Raw genomic sequence first — 18,187 nt, 5'->3', positions numbered from 1 at the left:
GCCTGCAAATGTTGCTTTGCCACAGGCATGGGGCCAGTAAGCACTGTTTAGCAAAAGCAGCAAACAGGGAACTTATTGGGCCCAATTAGGCCACTGCACTGGAGGTTGCCCAATGCTAGATAAAGAAAACATGCGTGACTCACACCAATAGGTGTGAGGGTTTATGACTTTAACCCCCCCCCCATTTTCTAAAAACTTTTAATTGTATTGTTTAACTACTCTGTTGTTTGCTGCCCTGGGCCCTTCAGGAGCAAGGATGGAATCTACATTTAGTAGTAGTGGTGGTGGTAGTAGTAGTAGTAGTAGTAGTAGTACTGTAATAGGATCAGCTTTGGAAGATAGAGGTGAGAGGGAGTATTAGTATGAATCAATAACTAAAATAATGTTAGTGAATGGATAAGAGACCAGAACAAATCGTAACTGAAAGCAAAGAGCCTTCCCTCACTAATATAATGCTCATTATTATATATGTATGACCTTATTGCAAGAAAACACTTCCAGGGCTCTCAGCATAGTGCTTCAGGTTTCCCCAAGGCCCCATTGAGCACCTGGTGATACAGTGCTGTTAGGTTAGGAAACCCTGGAATGAAGCATCACCACACCCCCAAAGCTTCAAAGTGGTCTAATAAAGGAATTCACTTAATTCACAGATGCAGTTCAGGTATAACAAACCACGACTCAGGATGAGATCTAGATTTGATAACCTGGATTGTAAAAAACACACACACAAAAACTGGTCTGCAGAAACCACTGTTTACAGCGTTTGTAAGAAGCAACAAACCACTGTTTGTTCCTAAGGATGGCAGAAACTATAAATCTCCTCCCCTCCAATATATAAGGGAATATAGTTGTGCAGGCCAGAGCTTCATGCCTGCTCTCATGTGTCTGTTAATAGTTTGTTATTTCTGAACCTATGCACTGTTAAGATTCTTCTTAAGGGCCTTGATGAGGAAGAGATTCATTTTTCAAGGAACTTGAGGAAGAAAGACAAGAAGATACTACCAGTATTGCAACCAAAATCAGGGGAACCAGTTATTCTTCAGTAGGCAATACTTTGCCAACTGACCAAGCAGAACAAATATGTACAAACATGAGAGACAAAAGATGATAACAAGGATCCAGATGATAGCACTATATCCAAGGAAGATCAAAAACAGATTTGAAATACATGATTTGAATGTTTCCAAAAAAGCAGACTGAAGACTTTAGTAACAGTGATTTAATTTTTTCACCAGGCTTCAACTAGATTAGGTGGGCACCAGTATAAAAAAAAGAGTATTTTCTAACACAGAGGATATTTCCCAGATCCAAGTTGACTAGTACCTCTGCTGGGAAACAATTTCACTATGGTAGCCAGTAATACACAATAAACAGAAGAACTCAAGCCCAGAACAGCAAGATTTTAGAACATATTAACTACATGTGGTATTATTTGCCAACACGTCCATAGTATTTCCAACATATTAAGCAACATTAACTCTAAGAAATATATAGAATAGCACAGAGGGAGGAATACCTCACATAGTAAAGAAAATGCACTATACAGTGTTTTGACAGTACAACTGAAAAATATACAATGAAATTTACATAGAGGGGAGAGATGGTAGAAAGACAGCTAAGAGATATGTGAAGCAGTGGTCTGTCATATTGCATTGCATAATAAAGCAATTCCTTTAAAAGCTGACCAGTACACTACTTATGGTTCAGCCTTTAACAGCTAAGAGTTATGTGGTGATGGAACAGCTTGTAACCAGATAGAATCTAGCTTCAGCAGTTTTTAAAGGCTGTATATTTTCATACCTCTGTGTTTTTTTGTTTAATCACATTTTATTTCTGATAAACTGGAGAGCAAGTTAGTATGTCAGAAGAACCTTCAAGTCACTGAGGATGAAGTAGTCAACAATGCTAAGAGCAAGAATTTAAAAACATTTCTTGACATATGTCCAGCTCATGGTGGCCATGTTTTCCACAGCACATTGCAGATGTATAGTGAACAGGTTTTTAGAATCTGAAACTTTGCCAGCTACAACAATCTTCTCAATATGGTAATGCAATGGCATTTATGCTTGTGACAATAAAAGTAACATGATTATGACAATCAAGCAATTAATGTACACAAAAAGTTCCCCCTATCAGCAGGATAGTCATGTGATACATACCAGTCCTCATCACAAATTCAAGTGCCTTAGCAAAGTGAATACACATCACTGAATGAAATGCTAAAGCTCCCATTCTCCCTCTTTTTACCTATTTGCAAGCAAGACTGGTCTAACTTCTGTTTTACTGTGCAGCACTTTGTTTTTATAAATTAATAAACACACTCATGGCCAAGAGCTATCTGAAAAATTCTAAGATACTAAAAATATGTTTAAGCGCCAGTCCTGTCAAAAGGTAGAAACAGGATTAGATAGCAGCATCAAATTCTTAAGACAATTAATTGTGAATGACTATACAGAGTTGTTGTTAATAGCAAATGTCTTAAAATAGTAATATCATCACACTAAAACCTTGCAACGAATTCAAGGTGAATAATAATGCAGTAGGCATTAGAATAAAGAATGCCAAAATATAAATTCTATTCTGTGTAGATTATGAAAGATTTTATAACACATATTTTGCTTGAAATAAATTCTATCCTTGCTGTGAATCTTCAGTTTAGCTTACTATATAGCTACAGTACTATACCCAGTGTAAAGGAGGCAGGGAAGCAACAATTAAGCTGCCAAACTAAACACAAATAGAAACACAATGAATGTGCTCCATTTGCCATTCCAAACAATACACCGAGACAGCAGATCACAAAAAAATCATAGAACTGAGGACAGTGGCAGTAAAAAGAATACAGACCAGACTTTCAAACATAACTGGGGATGGGTAAAACTATTTATACATTCACCCTGATATCAGTGTATGAATGTACAGCCACAACTTTGAGTATTGGGTTTTGTGATCTGATGTGGGGTGGGACTGAACAAATCTGCGAATTACCCAGAAATGTTTCCCAGCCTTTATTCGTGTGAGGGCAGGCAACATGAAATCCCCCTCCAAAGTTTTCCAGCCACTCATTCATTCATAGATACCGCGGGGAAGGAAGCAAGGGCGGGACTCAATGTGAATGGACGGAAGTTTTCACAAGGAGAGAAAGAAAGGGGGGGGGGAGAGAGAGAGAAGCGCACGTCTGGAGACAGACGCCGCAGCTAGAAAGGACCACCCTCTCCTTCCCGTTCCTGTGCGCTCAGCATCCCGATGCAACGAACGGGAAACAGAAGGGTTTGAGCAACGGGAAATGGGGTCTAAGTATGATATACGCAGGTTGGAATGGAAAACGAAAGGAGGAAAGGCCGGCCGGAAGCAGGCTGTGTCCCCCTTCTCTCCACCCACCCAAGCGCTCCTTTCCCCCCCAGCTGATTAGGTTAAGCTGAGCCATGCAAATTCCGACATGCGGATTAGGAGAGAAAAGAGAGGCAAGAGGGGAGAGAGAAAGAGGGGGGGGGGAAGAGAGAAATCTCCCCAAGGCGTCCTCTCCTCTTTTTGCTTCTTCTGCCTTCACGCACGCTTTCCTGGGAGGGAAGCACAGTCCGTCCCCCCCCCCTTTCTTTTTAGGGAAAAGGTTTCCTTCCCGAGGAAACGAGGCCAGGATCCGGCCCCTGGATACGCCCAGACTTGGAAGAGGAGGAAACCCCCACGGGTGGGGGGGATGCGGAGCGAGTGGGGCTTCCGAGAAGAGACATGCCCGGCGGAGGATGGCGGGGGGGGGGTGTTGTCAGGCCAGGTGGGGGGATGGCGAGGAGGATGAAGTGCCCCAGGAGGTGTGTCCATCTCGGCCAGGTCCATCCGAGGGTGGGGGGGGGGGGAGGCAGGAGGGAACAGGGCGCCAGGTTCAACGACGACGCCTCCCCCCCACGCGAGAAGTAATGGCGGGGCAAGAAGTGGGCTCGAAGTGGAGAATATCCCTGTCAGGTGTGCGCGTTTCCCACCCGCGTCGCCGTCAACTCACCACAAGGACGGAGCCTCGCACCACCTCAGAGACGCTCTGCCGCAACTCGGCGGCCGTGCCGGGCTTGCTGAGCGCCCGCGTGAACTTGCGAGTCTCCGGGGGCCCCAGCGCCGGCTGGAAGGGCATCGTTGCCATGGCCCTCGCTCCTCCCGGCGGCCCTGGCGGAATCCCCGGCCCTCTCAGGGCGCTGCCTGGAGGCTCCTCAGGCGGCGTCCCGTCGCCGTCGCCGCCCCCACCATCCCCTGAACAACGCCGCGCGAGCGAGCGAGCGAGCGAGCGAGCTGCCGGCCGGCCAGTCAGTGTCGCAGCTGGTCTTGGCTCGCGGCGGCGCCGCTCCTGTCAGGCGGCCCCTCCCTCCGGGCGACGCGCGCACACACACACCAACGGCACCCGCTCGCGCCAGCCCCCAAACACTGGCACGCGGGAGAGGGTGGGCGGTCGGGGGGTGAAGAGAGCGAAGCGGAGGCGGGTTCGCTTGAGCTGATTGGCGCGGAAGCCGACGGAGGGGCGTGGCCCGGCTGCTCCCTCCTCGCCCCGCAAGGAGCGAAGTTCCCAGCCGCCTCCCCAACCTGCGAGGTTCCTGATTGGGCCTCGCGTTACCTGCCCGGCTTGCTCGCCTGCACCACCCTGGCCCCGGCCCCCTTATTGGCTCTGCCTGGGAGGAGGGGGCGTGGCTGAGAGGGAGCGGAAATCCCATCCCAGAGCGGCGTTTATTCTCGCCTGGCTTTCTCTAGCGCGGCACTGAGGGCCACAGGTCATTCCAGTGGATGGCGGCGGGCGGCTGTGGAAGGGATGCCCTTGGCAGAGCGCTGTGCCTGCTGGTCTTTTTCCTGAAGTGCAATACATAGAACTCCCAACCAATGGGCGGCGGTGCGGATGTGTGTGTATAAATACGATTTGCACGTTCTATAAATAAGATTTATTACTTTTAAAGCATTAGCGGGTTTTTTTGTATTCCGATCACCTTTGCGTTGTGAGTACTTTCCCCCGATGCAGCTTCAAAGGGCGGCTTCGCAAGGAAGCTCTTTACCGTAAGTGATGCATGTTGCTAGAGAGCTCTAGCATCTGTGCTGGCTCCTTAAATCACTCCAGGAACGAGGCCAGTTGCCGGCTTCAATCCATAATGGCTCAGGCTCTGCTTATTTAAAAGGCCGCCACCTCATTCTGTTCTAAGTCCATAAGCACTCTTCCAGATTTCACCCACAATTTTTAAAATATTCCAGCTACATACTGCCAAATCTCCATATTATGGAAGTAGATTTGGTAGCGTTTCTACGGGGGGGGGGGGTACAGCAGTACTTTCATTTAGAATTAGAATTTATTTATCAAGGCCGCACAGCCTTTTATTTGTCAAGTATGACACAATGCTGCAAAGAATAATCAAAGGCAAGGGGAAAGGTAGCCTTTTTAACGTTTTTCATTTTTTAAGTTACGTCACTGTTTTTACACTTGAATGTTACAGCAGGAGCATGTGGATGTAGCCAGGATTGGGGGGGGGGGGGAGAGAACCAATGTAATTGGTTAGTTAAGTATTTTTATTGTTTTATGCCCATGAGCAGGAGATTGCCTTGAAAAAGCAACATCTGACAACCTGCCAGTTCCTCATATTCTAGCCTGGCATGACAGACCCAGCTCAGGGCTATGCAGGTGGTTCTCAGCTGAGTTGTATAGGAGAAAGTGAAACAGCTGGGAACCTGGAAAAGTAGAGGGGGACAACCTGCTTCTCCAGTCCAGAAACTATTGCCACCAGACACATCAGATAGGTTTCACATTCTCTGAAACTCTGTCCAAGAGAATGGCTGTCAGTAGGGCTAGCCCTAACTGACATTCGAGCTACTGGAATCTACTGTGTTATTGATTCAAATATACATTTTATGTTAGATTCTTAAAAAAAAACCCCAAAATTATATTCACAAGAATAAGGAAATTTCAAAGGGAAAAGGTACTGCGTAAGGGGTTAGAACAATCCTAGACACCTCTTTACACGTCAGTCCTAATTTCATGAGTAACAACGGAACTCTGAGGGTTTATAATGAGTAATATGGTGGAGTGAAGTAACTTAGGGCACATATTTTAATACAGTGGTACATTGGTTCTCAAACTTAATCTGTTCCAGAAGTCCGTTCCAAAACCAAGGCACGCTTTCCCATAGAAAGTAATGCAAAAGGGATTAATTTGTTCCAGATTAAAACAGCAATTTAACATGAATTTTACTATCTAACGAGACCATTGATCCATAAAATGAAAGCAATAATGTACTGTACTATAAAATACATAAGACAGTATTGTAGCTGTTAAAAATTAAAATTATTTTTTTTTCTAACCGGCACTGATGATAGCTATTGTTTGGATGGAGGGCTTTTATCCATTTCCACAGTCATACATTCAATCAACCAGTAGCTGAACTGGGCTTCACACAGTCACAATAACAAATTAACCGAAAAAACAAAAATGCAAAATAAATAGCAAAAACAAAAGCGCCAAACTTAATCCATTCTGGAAGTCCGTTTTGACTTCCAAAATGTTCAAAAATCAAGGCACAGCTTCTGATTGGTGCAGGCGCCCCAGAAACAATAGCCAACAACCACATCGGACGTTCAACTTCCAAAAAAAGTTCCAAACCAGAACACTTATTTCCGGGTTTTCGGCATTTGAGAACCAAGGTACCACTGAATTGGGTAGAGTGTGTAGGATGAACTGGGTAACTTCATAAACCATGGCTAGAGATATGGAATAAAATTCACTAAGGCATGTTTGCAAGTTGTATGTTGAGGAAGAAGTGGGTTACCATCTTTAGACTCTTCTGTCATACTCTGGAGCTGACTGAAGTGGATGAGGCAAGACTAGTTAGGGAAGGTTTCATGATGTGCTCTACCCCGCACAGAACACATAGCTCCCATGTTGCTTCATCAAGGAACCAACTGAGGCTCAGCCCTATATAGGGTCAACACAGTTGCCTCCTAATTGTGAGCCCTTCCAGTACTGGAAGCTGCTGCTTTGCTTTAGTATCTGACTGCAGTAGAGAAAGGGAGTTTCTGGCTACTCTGACTCTTCCATGGTGTCATCGGGTGGCAGTGCTTCTGGGGTGTGTTCAGCAGACCCTTTTGTTTTGGAGTTTCTCCACTTCATCACCTGAACAGGATTCCTGGTGTTTGACATCATCAACTGGAAATGACAAAGACAGGGGTGGCTCCCCCTCTCAGTGTGTCAGGTTTATTCACAAAACACTCATCGCACACTGAAAACAGAAGCGAGATAGTCACAGTGGCAGCAGTATGTAGATCCCTAAAAAGGGCTTTTGAACAGCTAGGGCAATATCTGCTTCATCAAGCCCTGATCCATGGAGGCAGCTGACTGGAAGCAGTGGAGGAAAAGCCAGGGGAGAAACAGAGTCAAACCTGGGCTATGTGCTGGCAGCAAGAGTGATTTTGCAATTTGGCTGTGGAGCCCAGAGTGAATATACCCTCCTAAATAAAAACTTCAGAGCACTTCCAAAACGGATTGGCTATAGGAAGGCACGAATTCCTGGGCATCCTTTTGTTCTCTACAGCATAGTAAAACTCTATTTGTGGCAAGATGGGGCAAGTCCCTACACTGCCAGGATATTCTTTGTTTATTTTGTGGAGAACAGTAGTGTTATTCACTCCTTTGTTAACATTTTTAAATTTGTACTGCTGAAAAATTGACCCATCTCCAGAGGGAAATCTTCTTGTAAGGTGGGTAGATTGGATTGGATTGCTCAAGCTATGTCCTGCTCACAAGATATATAACATCACCTCCACTGAGGTGACCAATTTGATCCCTTCAGAAACTTTTCCCATCAGGCAGGCCTCCAGAAGCCTCCATGCTTTTTCTGTGCAGGAAACCATACTGAAGCCACTTTTAAAATAATAAATGCAAATCCAGGGGTAGACTTGTCTCCTAGGCTCTTGTATTTAGCAGCCTGCCAATAATGCTCTGACCACTACTGCCATGTGGCCCTCAGAAAGCTGTCCAGAAAGAAATGTGGTCCTTGGGCTGCAAAACAGTTCCCCACCCCTGCTGTACATTGTAGAAGGTTCAAATATTACATATAAGTAAAAGATGGAGTATGTGAACTCCTATCTCTCTGCCAGGAGAACAAAGCCTCCTGTTGGCTCTCCTGCTAGTAATGTTATTTTAGGGTAGCCCAAAGGCTGCTTTGTGTACAGTTTGGAATCACAGTAGTTTTTGGCCTCTAAAGGCTTAGAGTGTATTTAAGAATTTGCAAACCACCCAGTACACATACTAGTCCAACCTGTAAAATCACGTTTTGCTAGGTGCACCTAGACATATTGTGTGGGAGCTATTCTCCATAAGCAGCTTCCGTGAGACTGGGAGAACATTTAAATGAGCCATTCATGTGGACGTGGATCAGCTGGATCTTTTTGCTACAGCACCAAGCAGTTGACCCACACAACTCTAGTTGAGTCATCCTGACTGTTGCTTTAGGGATAAGCTGCCTTTTGCTCAGTGGAATTTACCTCTTGGTAAACATGTACAGCATAGGATATTACAGAGTTTGCAATTCTCTCAGCTGGGTAGGAGCTGCCCACCCACGCAGCTGAGAGGATATTTAAAGAGTATGTCTATATGGGACTAACTAGTAATCAGTACTAAAAATACAGTAAATCCTAGGTTCTGACAGGTTCTACCCACGTGACCTATCTGTGTCTATCGCTCTGCAAACTTTAGCCTCTGGTCCCATCCATCACTGGTGTGTCCCTGGAAGGTTGACCACAAAAAGAACGTGGACCTTGGTCTGAAAGAGGTTACACAGCCCTGCAATTGCCTAGGTGTGCTGTCTAGTATCCCTTGCATAGTGCTATAGTATTGGAGGATTTGTTTGGGTGGTGTCCATGGATCCCAACCAAGCCTGTGATTTCATAACTGTAAGACTGTAGTTTGTAGTAGAACCGATCAGACCAGGTTTGTTTTTTGTTTTTCCCCTGTTAATTGCCCTAACCTGGCTTGTCACCCTCCATTTGCATGTCTGACAAGGTGGTGAAGAACACATGTGTTGACAACTGGATACTGATGCTTTTTCTAGAGGAGGTAGACTTTCCTCCCTACTGGCTAGAGGCCACATCATCTTATAGGTAGGAGAACAGTAGGCCAGGAGCTAGTCTTTTGGTTTAGTATGGGGCCATGTGTGAAAGCTGGAAGGTCACAGAGGCTTGAGTTGCCATCTGTGCTGAATCCAAAGCTCTGGGTTTGGGGACACAACTAGATACCTTATAGCAGGCATGTCCAAAGTCCATTTCAGGGGCCCGCTGGTCGATTTAATCTGGCCCCCGTGTCATTATAGTAAAAGTAAAGGGACCCCTGACCATTAGGTCCAGTCGTGACCGACTCTGGGGTTGCGGTGCTCACCTCGCTTTATTGGCCGAGGGAGCCGGCGTACAGCTTCCGGGTCATGTGGCTAGCAGGACTAAGCCGCTTCTGGCGAACCAGAGCAGCACACGGAAACGCCGTTTACCTTCCCGCTGGAGCGGTACCTATTTATCTATTTGCACCTTGACGTGCTTTCGAACTGCTAGGTTGGAAGGAGCTGGGACTGAGCAACGGGAGCTCATCCCATTGCGGGGATTCGAACCGACGACCTTCTGATTGGCAAGTCTTAGGCTCTGTGGTTTAACCCACAGCACCACCCGCATCCCCTCCCATGTCAGTATATGTCCTGGGTAAAATCCTTAAAAAAGCCCAACAGCTTCGGGGGGAAATCCTAAGAAAAAGGTTCAACAACTTCAATCCTAAAAGCTCAACAACTATGGTTGGTCTTTTGGTTGGCCTTCACACATGTTCACTTAATGAAATCTGGCCCTCTTTGAAAAAAGTTTGGGCACCCCTGCCTTATAGGAAAACAAGATCTGTTGGAGTGTTAATGCTGCGAGCATTTCCAGCTTATGCCCAGGTTATATATGTCAATCAATCAAATCTTTATTATGGTCATAGACCAGCATAAGTAGGGTAGGGTATGGTTATATATGTTATAAAAACCATATATCCTAAAGACGTCAGAGCCTCCATTGACCTTCATTCCAATAAAACAGCACCCTGGATATGTGCTGGAACCCCTAAAATCTTTCACTGCTCAGAGATTGGGGTGTGCACAACAGTACTTATCAAGGTCAAATGTTTCCAGACCACACAAACCAGCTTAGATAAGCAGAGTGATAAGCAGAGTCTTTAATGCCAGGGAAGTTAAACTGAACAAATGATTTTGATTCTGCTAGTTCTCAGTGCTAACATCTTCCTTTCCATTATGCCTGCCCATATTCAGTTGTGCTTCTCTCTGGGCGTCAGCACCTTTGACTTCAGAGAAAAGCAAGATGGAGCAAGTTAGGGTGGTATTCAGCTGTAAAAATCTTGCAGTTTGCATAGCATAAATATATCTCCATAAAAGTGCTTCATGGCAGAACAGCTGAGTAAGCTTAAATCCCTGCCAGCAAGCAGATTTTTCTTTCACCTTCTCCGTCCAAACCCTGTTTCTTTTTTAAGGAAGTGGCTCATGCATTGGCTGTCGTATTATCCTGACACCTAGTAGTATATAGGCACAGTTGACTCATAACCTGTTGCAGGAATAATGGGAGCTGTTAATTAAAAGGTATTAATATCAGTTTGCAGGTACGTGTTTGCTTATAAAACAAAACTCACCAGACAGACTCAGCTGGCTGTCGATTTTACTGGGTAGCTGACCTAAATAAAACCCCAACCCCTGCCCCCTTTATGGCAGAAAAGAACTGCTAAAACTGGATTTCAAACTATAATCATGAATGGATATTAGGTTTCTTAATTTGCTGTCATGAGATAGATACTTCAGTTGGTTGTTTTAAAGGTTTCAACAGACATCTAACTTGAGGCAAGCACTGGAAATATTCTTTTGGAAGCTTGTTGTTTACCTTCTGGTGGAAATGTAAGCCCCACCCCCCAATAAATCTCTTTGCAGAAACAATAGGATTTACTCAGATAATTTGCAGGATTAAGAGCTTGACAGTTCCTTTAAGGCAAGAGTGTGCATATGAATGTGTCTCTGTGTGTGAGAAAGTGTTTTAAGGTTTGCAGTGACCTAACCTTGAGTGGACGCAGGTGGCGAAGGGACGCGGGTGGCGCTGTGGGTAAAACCTCAGCGCCTAGGACTTGCCAATCGCATGGTCGGCAGTTTGAATCCCCGCGGCGGGGTGTGCTCCCGTCGCTTGGTCCCAGCGCCTGCCAACCTAGCAGTTCGAAAGCACCCCCGGGTGCAAGTAGATAAATAGGGACTGCTTACCAGCGGGAAGGTAAACGGCGTTCCCTGTGCTGCGCTGGCTCACCAGATGCAGCTTGTCACGCTGGCCACGTGACCCGGAAGTGTCTACGGACAGCGCTGGCTCCCGGCCTCTAGAATGAGATGAGCGCACAACCCTAGAGTCTGGCAAGACTGGCCCGTACGGGCAGGGGTACCTTTACCTTTAACCTTGAGTGATAGCAACCTATAGACCCAACATACCCCACTTAACAAAACCCTGCCTGTTTAACTAAACCATGCTAGTTATGACTGACACATGACTGAAACGATGGCAGAGGTCCAGTGCTTTTCATTAAATTTTGCCACAACAGCCTCCGCCCAATCCTTGCTACCAAACTCTCTGGTGAGCTTAAAAAGCAATTTGGCAACATCCTGTGCTTAAGTGACTTGGCAGAGATGCAGACAAAATCTTAGTCTGACTGGCACAATGGTGTAATGGCAGAAGGTTGTAAAATACATTCCTCTTTAAAAAATAAAAATCAATGTGTCAATTATGCATGTCGCAGAGATGCAGGAGGGAAGCGGCTGTCTTTTCACCAGATGGTGCCAGCTTGTTCTGTACAATTCAGCTAAATCTGTGGAGGCTCTGCTTCTTCTTCAGGAAGAGTTGTTTCTTTATTCATCCCTTGAAACAAAGGGATGACACTTCTTAGTTTAGAAAAAAAAAGGTTTAGTAGATATGAGAGAGGTTGATACAATTATGCACGGTAAATGTAAAGTGGTTTTCTCATAAGTTCACAACACTAGAACACACAGCAGGTTCAGGAAAACCAAAGGGAGGTACTTCTTCATACAGAACGTAATTCAAATATGGACTTTGCTACCATAAAAAATGTTGATGGCCACCAATTTGGATCGCTTTAAAAGGGGGTTAGACAAGTTCATGGAGGATTAAGCCATAAATTGCTTCTAGTTCCTCTTCAACCAGGCCTTTGGCTGATTAACATTCTATGGTTTTTTTAAAATGTGTTTGTGGGAGGTTGATTATGGGTTTTTTTAATTGTTATGTATTTTGTGTTTTTATTTTGTATTTTTATGCTGTGTACCACCCTGAGATCTTCAGATGAAGGGTGGTATACAAATTTAAATAAGAAATAAGAATAAAAACTAAAAAATAGTTATCTGCAGAGTTAGAGGCACTATGCCTCTGAAGACCAGTCATTGTGGGACAACAGAAGGAGACAGTATTGTGTTCATGTCCTGCTGTGTGGGCTTCCCACTTTTTCTTTATTTTTCTTTGTTAAATTTATTAATTTACTCAATTTGTATCCCACCCTTCCTCCCAAAGGAGCCCTGTTTATTCAAAGACCTATATACAGCTTTTCACACAAGTATCAAAACACAGCACAACAATAACATCAACCACAGTAACATCTCATTCATATACACTTGGGTAAATAAAACATGATGTTAAATGTTGGGGGAAACGCATCACTGAAAATGCTCACCGGATTGTGGGCTGGGGCTGCTGTTCCTTAAGGTAGGCATCACCTACGATAATTTCCTCTTTCCAGTTCCTACCAGATGGACTGAAGCAGGCCATGACAACACCAAGATGGACCAGAAGCACAACTCCTGCCAACCACGACTCAGGCCTTCAATTGCAGAGGGCCCAACTTTGTAAAACTCCTTCCTATTAAAAATCAGGTAGGCACCATGCCTGCTAAGTTTCAGGTACCACGTGAAAACATTCCCCCACCCTGGAGGCCTTTGCACATTGAGTGCTGTTCTAATATTTCTATTTCTGATGTTTTAATATGCGTTTTAAATTTTGTATGTGGTTTGTTTTTACTGTAAGTCACTTTGAGACTAATAATAATAATATAATAATAATAATTTTTTATTTATACTCGGCTCATCTGGCTGAGTTTCCCCAGCCACTCTGGGAGGCTCCCACTCAAGTGTTAAAAACAGTACAGCGTTAAATATTAAAAACTTCCCTGAACAGGGCTGCCTTCTGATGTCTTTTAAAGATAGGATAGCTGCTTATTTCCTTCACATCTGAAGGGAGGGTGTTCCACAGGGTGGGCGCCACTACCAAGAAGGCCCTCTGTCTAGTTCCCTGTAACCTCACTTCTCGCAATGAGGGAACCGCCAGAAGGCCCTCAGTGCTGGATCTCAGTTTCCGGGCTGAACAATGGGGGTGGAGACACTCCTTCAGGTATACAGGACCGAGGCCGTTTAGGGCTTTAAAGGTCAGCACCAACACTTTAAATTGTGCTCGGAAACGTACTGGGAGCCAATGCAGATCTCTCAGAACCGGTATTATGTGGTCCCGGCGGCCACTCCCAGTCACCAGTCTAGCTGCCGCATTCTGGATTAATTGCAGTTTCTGGGTCACCTTCAAAGGTAGCCCAACAAAGAGCGCGTTGCAGTAGTCCAAGCGGGAGATAACTAGAGCATGCACCACTCTGGCAAGGCAGTCTGCGGGTAGGTAGGGTCTCAGCCTGTGGAGCTGGTAGACAGCTGCCCTGGACACAGAATTAACCTGCGACTTATGAAGGAAAGTGGGGTATAAGTTCCTTAAACAAATAAATCCTATTGCATCAGAGCTTATGGGAGTCGTAGCATGGGGAATTTTGTCTCCCCAAAGTCTCAGGACTTGGTGCAGCAGGGGTGGAGCAGAACTTTTAATCAAAGCAAGCAGTTCGTTCCCCAGGGCTGTCAGCAGGCAGCCTGAAACACTGTTTTAAAGGAGGAAAAGTGGGGATGTTACCACATAGTTTAGGACATGTTTTCACAGACATCTGAGAAGGGAGAGGTAGAGAGGGAATGACAAATGATGCAATACCATCCCAATGGATGTTCCACCATTTGGGGAAAAGGGAATGTGCTCCTTAAGATGAAAACATTTTCTTCCTCTTGCAATAAAGGATATGAGTGGGAAACCAAGGCCCTTGTTTGAAGTGGCCACCTTACTGTTATGTACTGAAGTTACTGTACTAGGCCAGCAGGGGGATACTGTAGATAGTTTTCACTCAGGTCCGCATATGCAAATAAGGAATTGAAAGTGACATTCAGTGATTGGATAGTTACAGAAAGTTGTTACTGTTGCTTTGTAGTTGAGCTCTATATAAGCAGGTTGGCTGAACCCTTCAGTTCTGTTCTGGCCTGTGAATAAACAAGAGCTGTCTGAAGAATCGCTGTGTCGTCTGATATGTTCACCCACAACTTAACACTAACATTTCCAGATAGAGACTTTTGGCTCCCAAAATGAAGATGAGCTGTTGTTCTCTCACAACAAAGAAGTCACGAACTCTATTGTACCCATCAAGGGTTATTTACAATCCCAGAATTCTTATTAGGCTGTAGGCTAACCCAAATGATCATTATCTTAATATCCTCTAATAGCACATAGTTTATTGTGGCCTAAGCCTAGCCGCTTCATTTGATTTAATCCATCCACCTGCTTTAATTTTTATCCTTCTTAGCATCTAACATCTGATGAGCATGTATTCTCTGTTATTTCCAGAACAGTGTTCTTTCACTGTCTTGTGGATATCTTTTTAATTTCATTGAACTTAACAGACACTCAAACAAAAGAATTACTGAATGCAGAAAAGATAAGGGTCCAATCCATTTTAAATAAGTATATGCTCAATATAATTAATCATAAATGAGCTGTCTGAGAAAAGAACTGGGTGGCTAGAGCAGCCCTGCCCTTCTGGCCAGGACATTGTCATCTGCTCTGGTCAAGGATCTGCTTGGGGTGGGGAAGAGTACTTCTGCGAAGGGGTCGCTCTTTGCCAGTGCCAAGTCAGCCAGAAATTCCACTAGCGTTGGCCATCAAACCCCTGCTGTGAGTAGTAGTGGTAGGGAAGAAAATTTGGTTAATTTAACAGTTTGATGCATCCTTACCTAATTGCAGTTTCCAAACACTACGTGAGCTGAAACATGGCTATCCTTTGAAATTCTCACTTCTCAGAATTTTGCAATGCGTTTTTGTAAGTAAATGTGTGCAAAAATCATACAATTTTGTATTCAAAGATGCATATATTCATGGAAATAACCTAAAAGATTGCTAGCAAAAATGTGCATATTAGGCAAAACTGCATACAAAAGTACTGATGGATTTTCATGAGGACATTTTCTACGTAAACAATAATCACCAACTGATGTTTATACAGTGGTTTCGTTCCTTCCTCCTGGGCCGTGTTCAGAAAGTGGTGGTGGGGGATGAGTGTTCAGACCCCTGGGCCCTCACTTGTGGGGTGCCTCAGGGTTCCGTCCTCTCCCCCATGCTTTTTAACATCTATATGAAGCCCCTGGGAGAGATCATCAGGGGGTTTGGACTGGGTGTCCATCAATATGCAGATGATACCCAGCTCTACCTCTCTTTCAAATCAGAACCAGTGAAGGCGGTGAAGGTCCTGTGTGAGTGTCTGTAGGCGGTTGGAGGATGGATGGCGGCTAATGGATTGAGGCTGAATCCTGACAAGACAGAAGTATTGTTTTTGGGGGACAGGGGGCGGGCTGGTGTGGAGGACTCCCTGGTTCTGAATAGGGTAACTGTGCCCCTGAAGGACCAGGTGCGCAGCCTGGGAGTCATTTTGGACTCACAGCTGTCCATGGAGGCACAGGTCAATTCTGTATCCAGGGCAGCTGTCTACCAACTCCACCTGGTACGCAGGCTGAGACCCTACCTGCTTGTGGACTGTCTCGCCAGAGTGGTGCATACTCTAGTTATCTCCCGCTTGGACTACTGCAATGTGCTCTATGTGGGGCTACCTTTGAAGGTGACTCGGAAACTACAACTAATCCAGAATGCGGCAGCCAGACTGGTGACTGGGGGCGGCCACCGAGACCACATAACACCGGTCTTGAAAGACCTACATTGGCTCCCAGTACGTTTCCGAGCACAATTCAAAGTGCTGGTGTTGACCTTTAAAGCCCTAAACGGCCTCGGCCCAGTATACCTGAAGGAGCGTCTCCACCCCCATCGTTCTGCCCGGACGCTGAGGTCCAGCGCCGAGGGCCTTCTGGAGGTTCCCTCATTGCGAGAAGCAAAGCTACAGGGAACCAGGCAGAGGGCCTTCTCGGTAGTGGCGCCTGCCCTGTGGAACGCCCTCCCATCAGATGTCAAAGCGATAAATAACTACCTGACATTCAGAAGACATCTTAAGGCAGCCCTGTTTAGGGAAGTTTTTAATCTGTGATATTTTAGTGTATTTTTGGTTTCTGTGGAAGCCGCCCAGAGTGGCTGGGGAAACCCAGCCAGATGGGCGGGGTACAAATAATAAATTATTATTATTATTATTATTATTATTATTATTATTATGTAGTAATGTGACCGAAAAAATTAGAAACTGAGAGAAACAGAAACGTGTGACCTTATGAGGATTCTAGCTGCCATCAAGTCAGCTGTCTGGGAACAGAACTGTGTTGCAGGAACAGCCGTGGCCTCCTATCCTAGACATTGTCCCCTGATCAGGGTGGAAATTTTTCTGCTCTCTTAGACAGCCAGGATCTGCACAGGTCTATATAAACGTGTTATAAGAACTGGTGCCTGAGATTGTTTCCCCCCTTCTTTGTCTTCTTTTGCTCGTGTATCATGTCACTGTAAAATTAAAGACAAGGACTATTGTACTTGTTTTTGTAAGTTTCTCGGGCGGTCTTTTTATCTGAATGTTGGGGTATAAATTATTTAAATAAATAAGGTGGCTTTGTATAAGGGACGCAGGTGGCGCTGTGGGTTAAAGCCTCAGCGCCTAGGGCTTGCCGATCGAAAGGTCGGCGGTTCGAATCCCTGCGGCGGGGTGCGCTCCCGCTGCTCGGTCCCAGCGCCTGCCAACCTAGCAGTTCGAAAGCACCTCCGGGTGCAAGTAGATAAATAGGGACCGCTTACCGGCGGGAAGGTAAACGGCGTTTCCGTGTGCGGCTCTGGCTCGCCAGAGCAGCGATGTCACGCTGGCCACGTGACCCGGAAGTGTCTCCGGACAGCGCTGGCCCCTGGCCTCTTAAGTGAGATGGGCGCACAACCCCAGAGTCTGTCAAGACTGGCCCGTACGGGCAGGGGTACCTTTACCTTTACCTTTAAGGTGGCTTTGTACTATTGGTAAGACAACTACCTTATTACAGCATCAAGAAGTTCAAATAAAATTTGACACGCCCCCCCCCCCCCCCCGGTATAATACAGTGGTACCTCGGGTTAAGTACTTAATTCGTTCCGGAGGTCCGTTCTTAACCTGAAACTGTTCTTAACCTGAAGCACCACTTTAACTAATGGGGCCTCCTGCTGCCACCGCACCGCCGGAGCATGATTTCTGTTCTCATCCTGAAGCAAAGTTCTTAACCTGAAGCACTATTTCTGGGTTAGCGGAGTCTGTAACCTGAAGTGTATGTAACCTGAAGCGTATGTAACCTGAGGTACCACTGTACTACATTCAGCTGAAATTCCAATACTCTGCCTTAAGCAGTTTGTGATATGCATTGGCTATCTGAATGGTTCTGAAGACCCATTCTAGAAAAATGGGTGCCGTAAGTGCCACTCTTTTTAACAACAACAACTAAATAGGTGTCGGTACTGCGTACCCTTGAGTACCCCCTTTTATATTAAAAACCCCCACTGCTGAAGACAATTATGATTACATACTTATAGTTCAGGCTACACAAGGAAATTCTTGTGTACAACCAGCACCAGGAAAAAGTCTTACAATAGTCATTTCATTGTTTCTTGGCAACATAAATATACAGAAACAAATCCAACTTCCCTAGAGCCAATAACTGTAAGTCAAACATCTGAATTTGCAGCCAGGCAAACCTGAAGTCTGACGGCTTTAATCCCTTTGTGCTTAGTCTTAAAAGGACAGAGTTGCGGTGAACCAAAGCAAACGTATACAGGGGTTATTTCTGAAGCTCGTGGAAAAAAGCAAATGAATTAATCC

General features: G+C 45.3%; 1 protein-coding gene and 2 long non-coding RNA genes across 5 annotated transcripts in view; all 3 read right to left on the bottom strand.

The window, feature by feature from the left end:
• Positions 1 to 4,317, bottom strand: part of DOCK9 (dedicator of cytokinesis 9) — a 98,035-nt gene extending 93,718 nt beyond the window's left edge. The window contains exon 1 of one of the 3 annotated variants that reach the window (XM_079972369.1): positions 3,998 to 4,317. In XM_079972369.1, the coding sequence (XP_079828495.1) occupies positions 3,998 to 4,132 (135 nt within the window). In that variant the 5' untranslated portion in view covers positions 4,133 to 4,317. The remainder of the gene's footprint in view (positions 1 to 3,997) is intronic. The other 2 variants (XM_079972376.1, XM_079972380.1) reach the window with 2 other exon arrangements.
• A 5,873-nt stretch (positions 4,318 to 10,190) lies between these two features.
• On the bottom strand, positions 10,191 to 13,645 carry LOC307214349. The gene is made up of 2 exons (XR_013837957.1): positions 11,472 to 13,645; positions 10,191 to 11,089 (listed from the first exon to the last, which is right to left on the bottom strand). It is a non-coding gene; the product is annotated as an uncharacterized lncRNA (long non-coding RNA).
• A 1,222-nt stretch (positions 13,646 to 14,867) lies between these two features.
• Positions 14,868 to 16,691, bottom strand: LOC307214474. The gene is made up of 2 exons (XR_013838131.1): positions 16,634 to 16,691; positions 14,868 to 15,097 (listed from the first exon to the last, which is right to left on the bottom strand). It is a non-coding gene; the product is annotated as an uncharacterized lncRNA (long non-coding RNA).
• Positions 16,692 to 18,187: the final 1,496 nt, after the last annotated feature.

The sequence above is a fragment of the Podarcis cretensis genome (assembly GCF_951804945.1).
Source record: "Podarcis cretensis genome assembly, chromosome: 4".
Lineage (NCBI taxonomy): Eukaryota > Metazoa > Chordata > Lepidosauria > Squamata > Lacertidae > Podarcis > Podarcis cretensis.
This window is presented reverse-complemented; position numbering and strand designations above follow the sequence as displayed.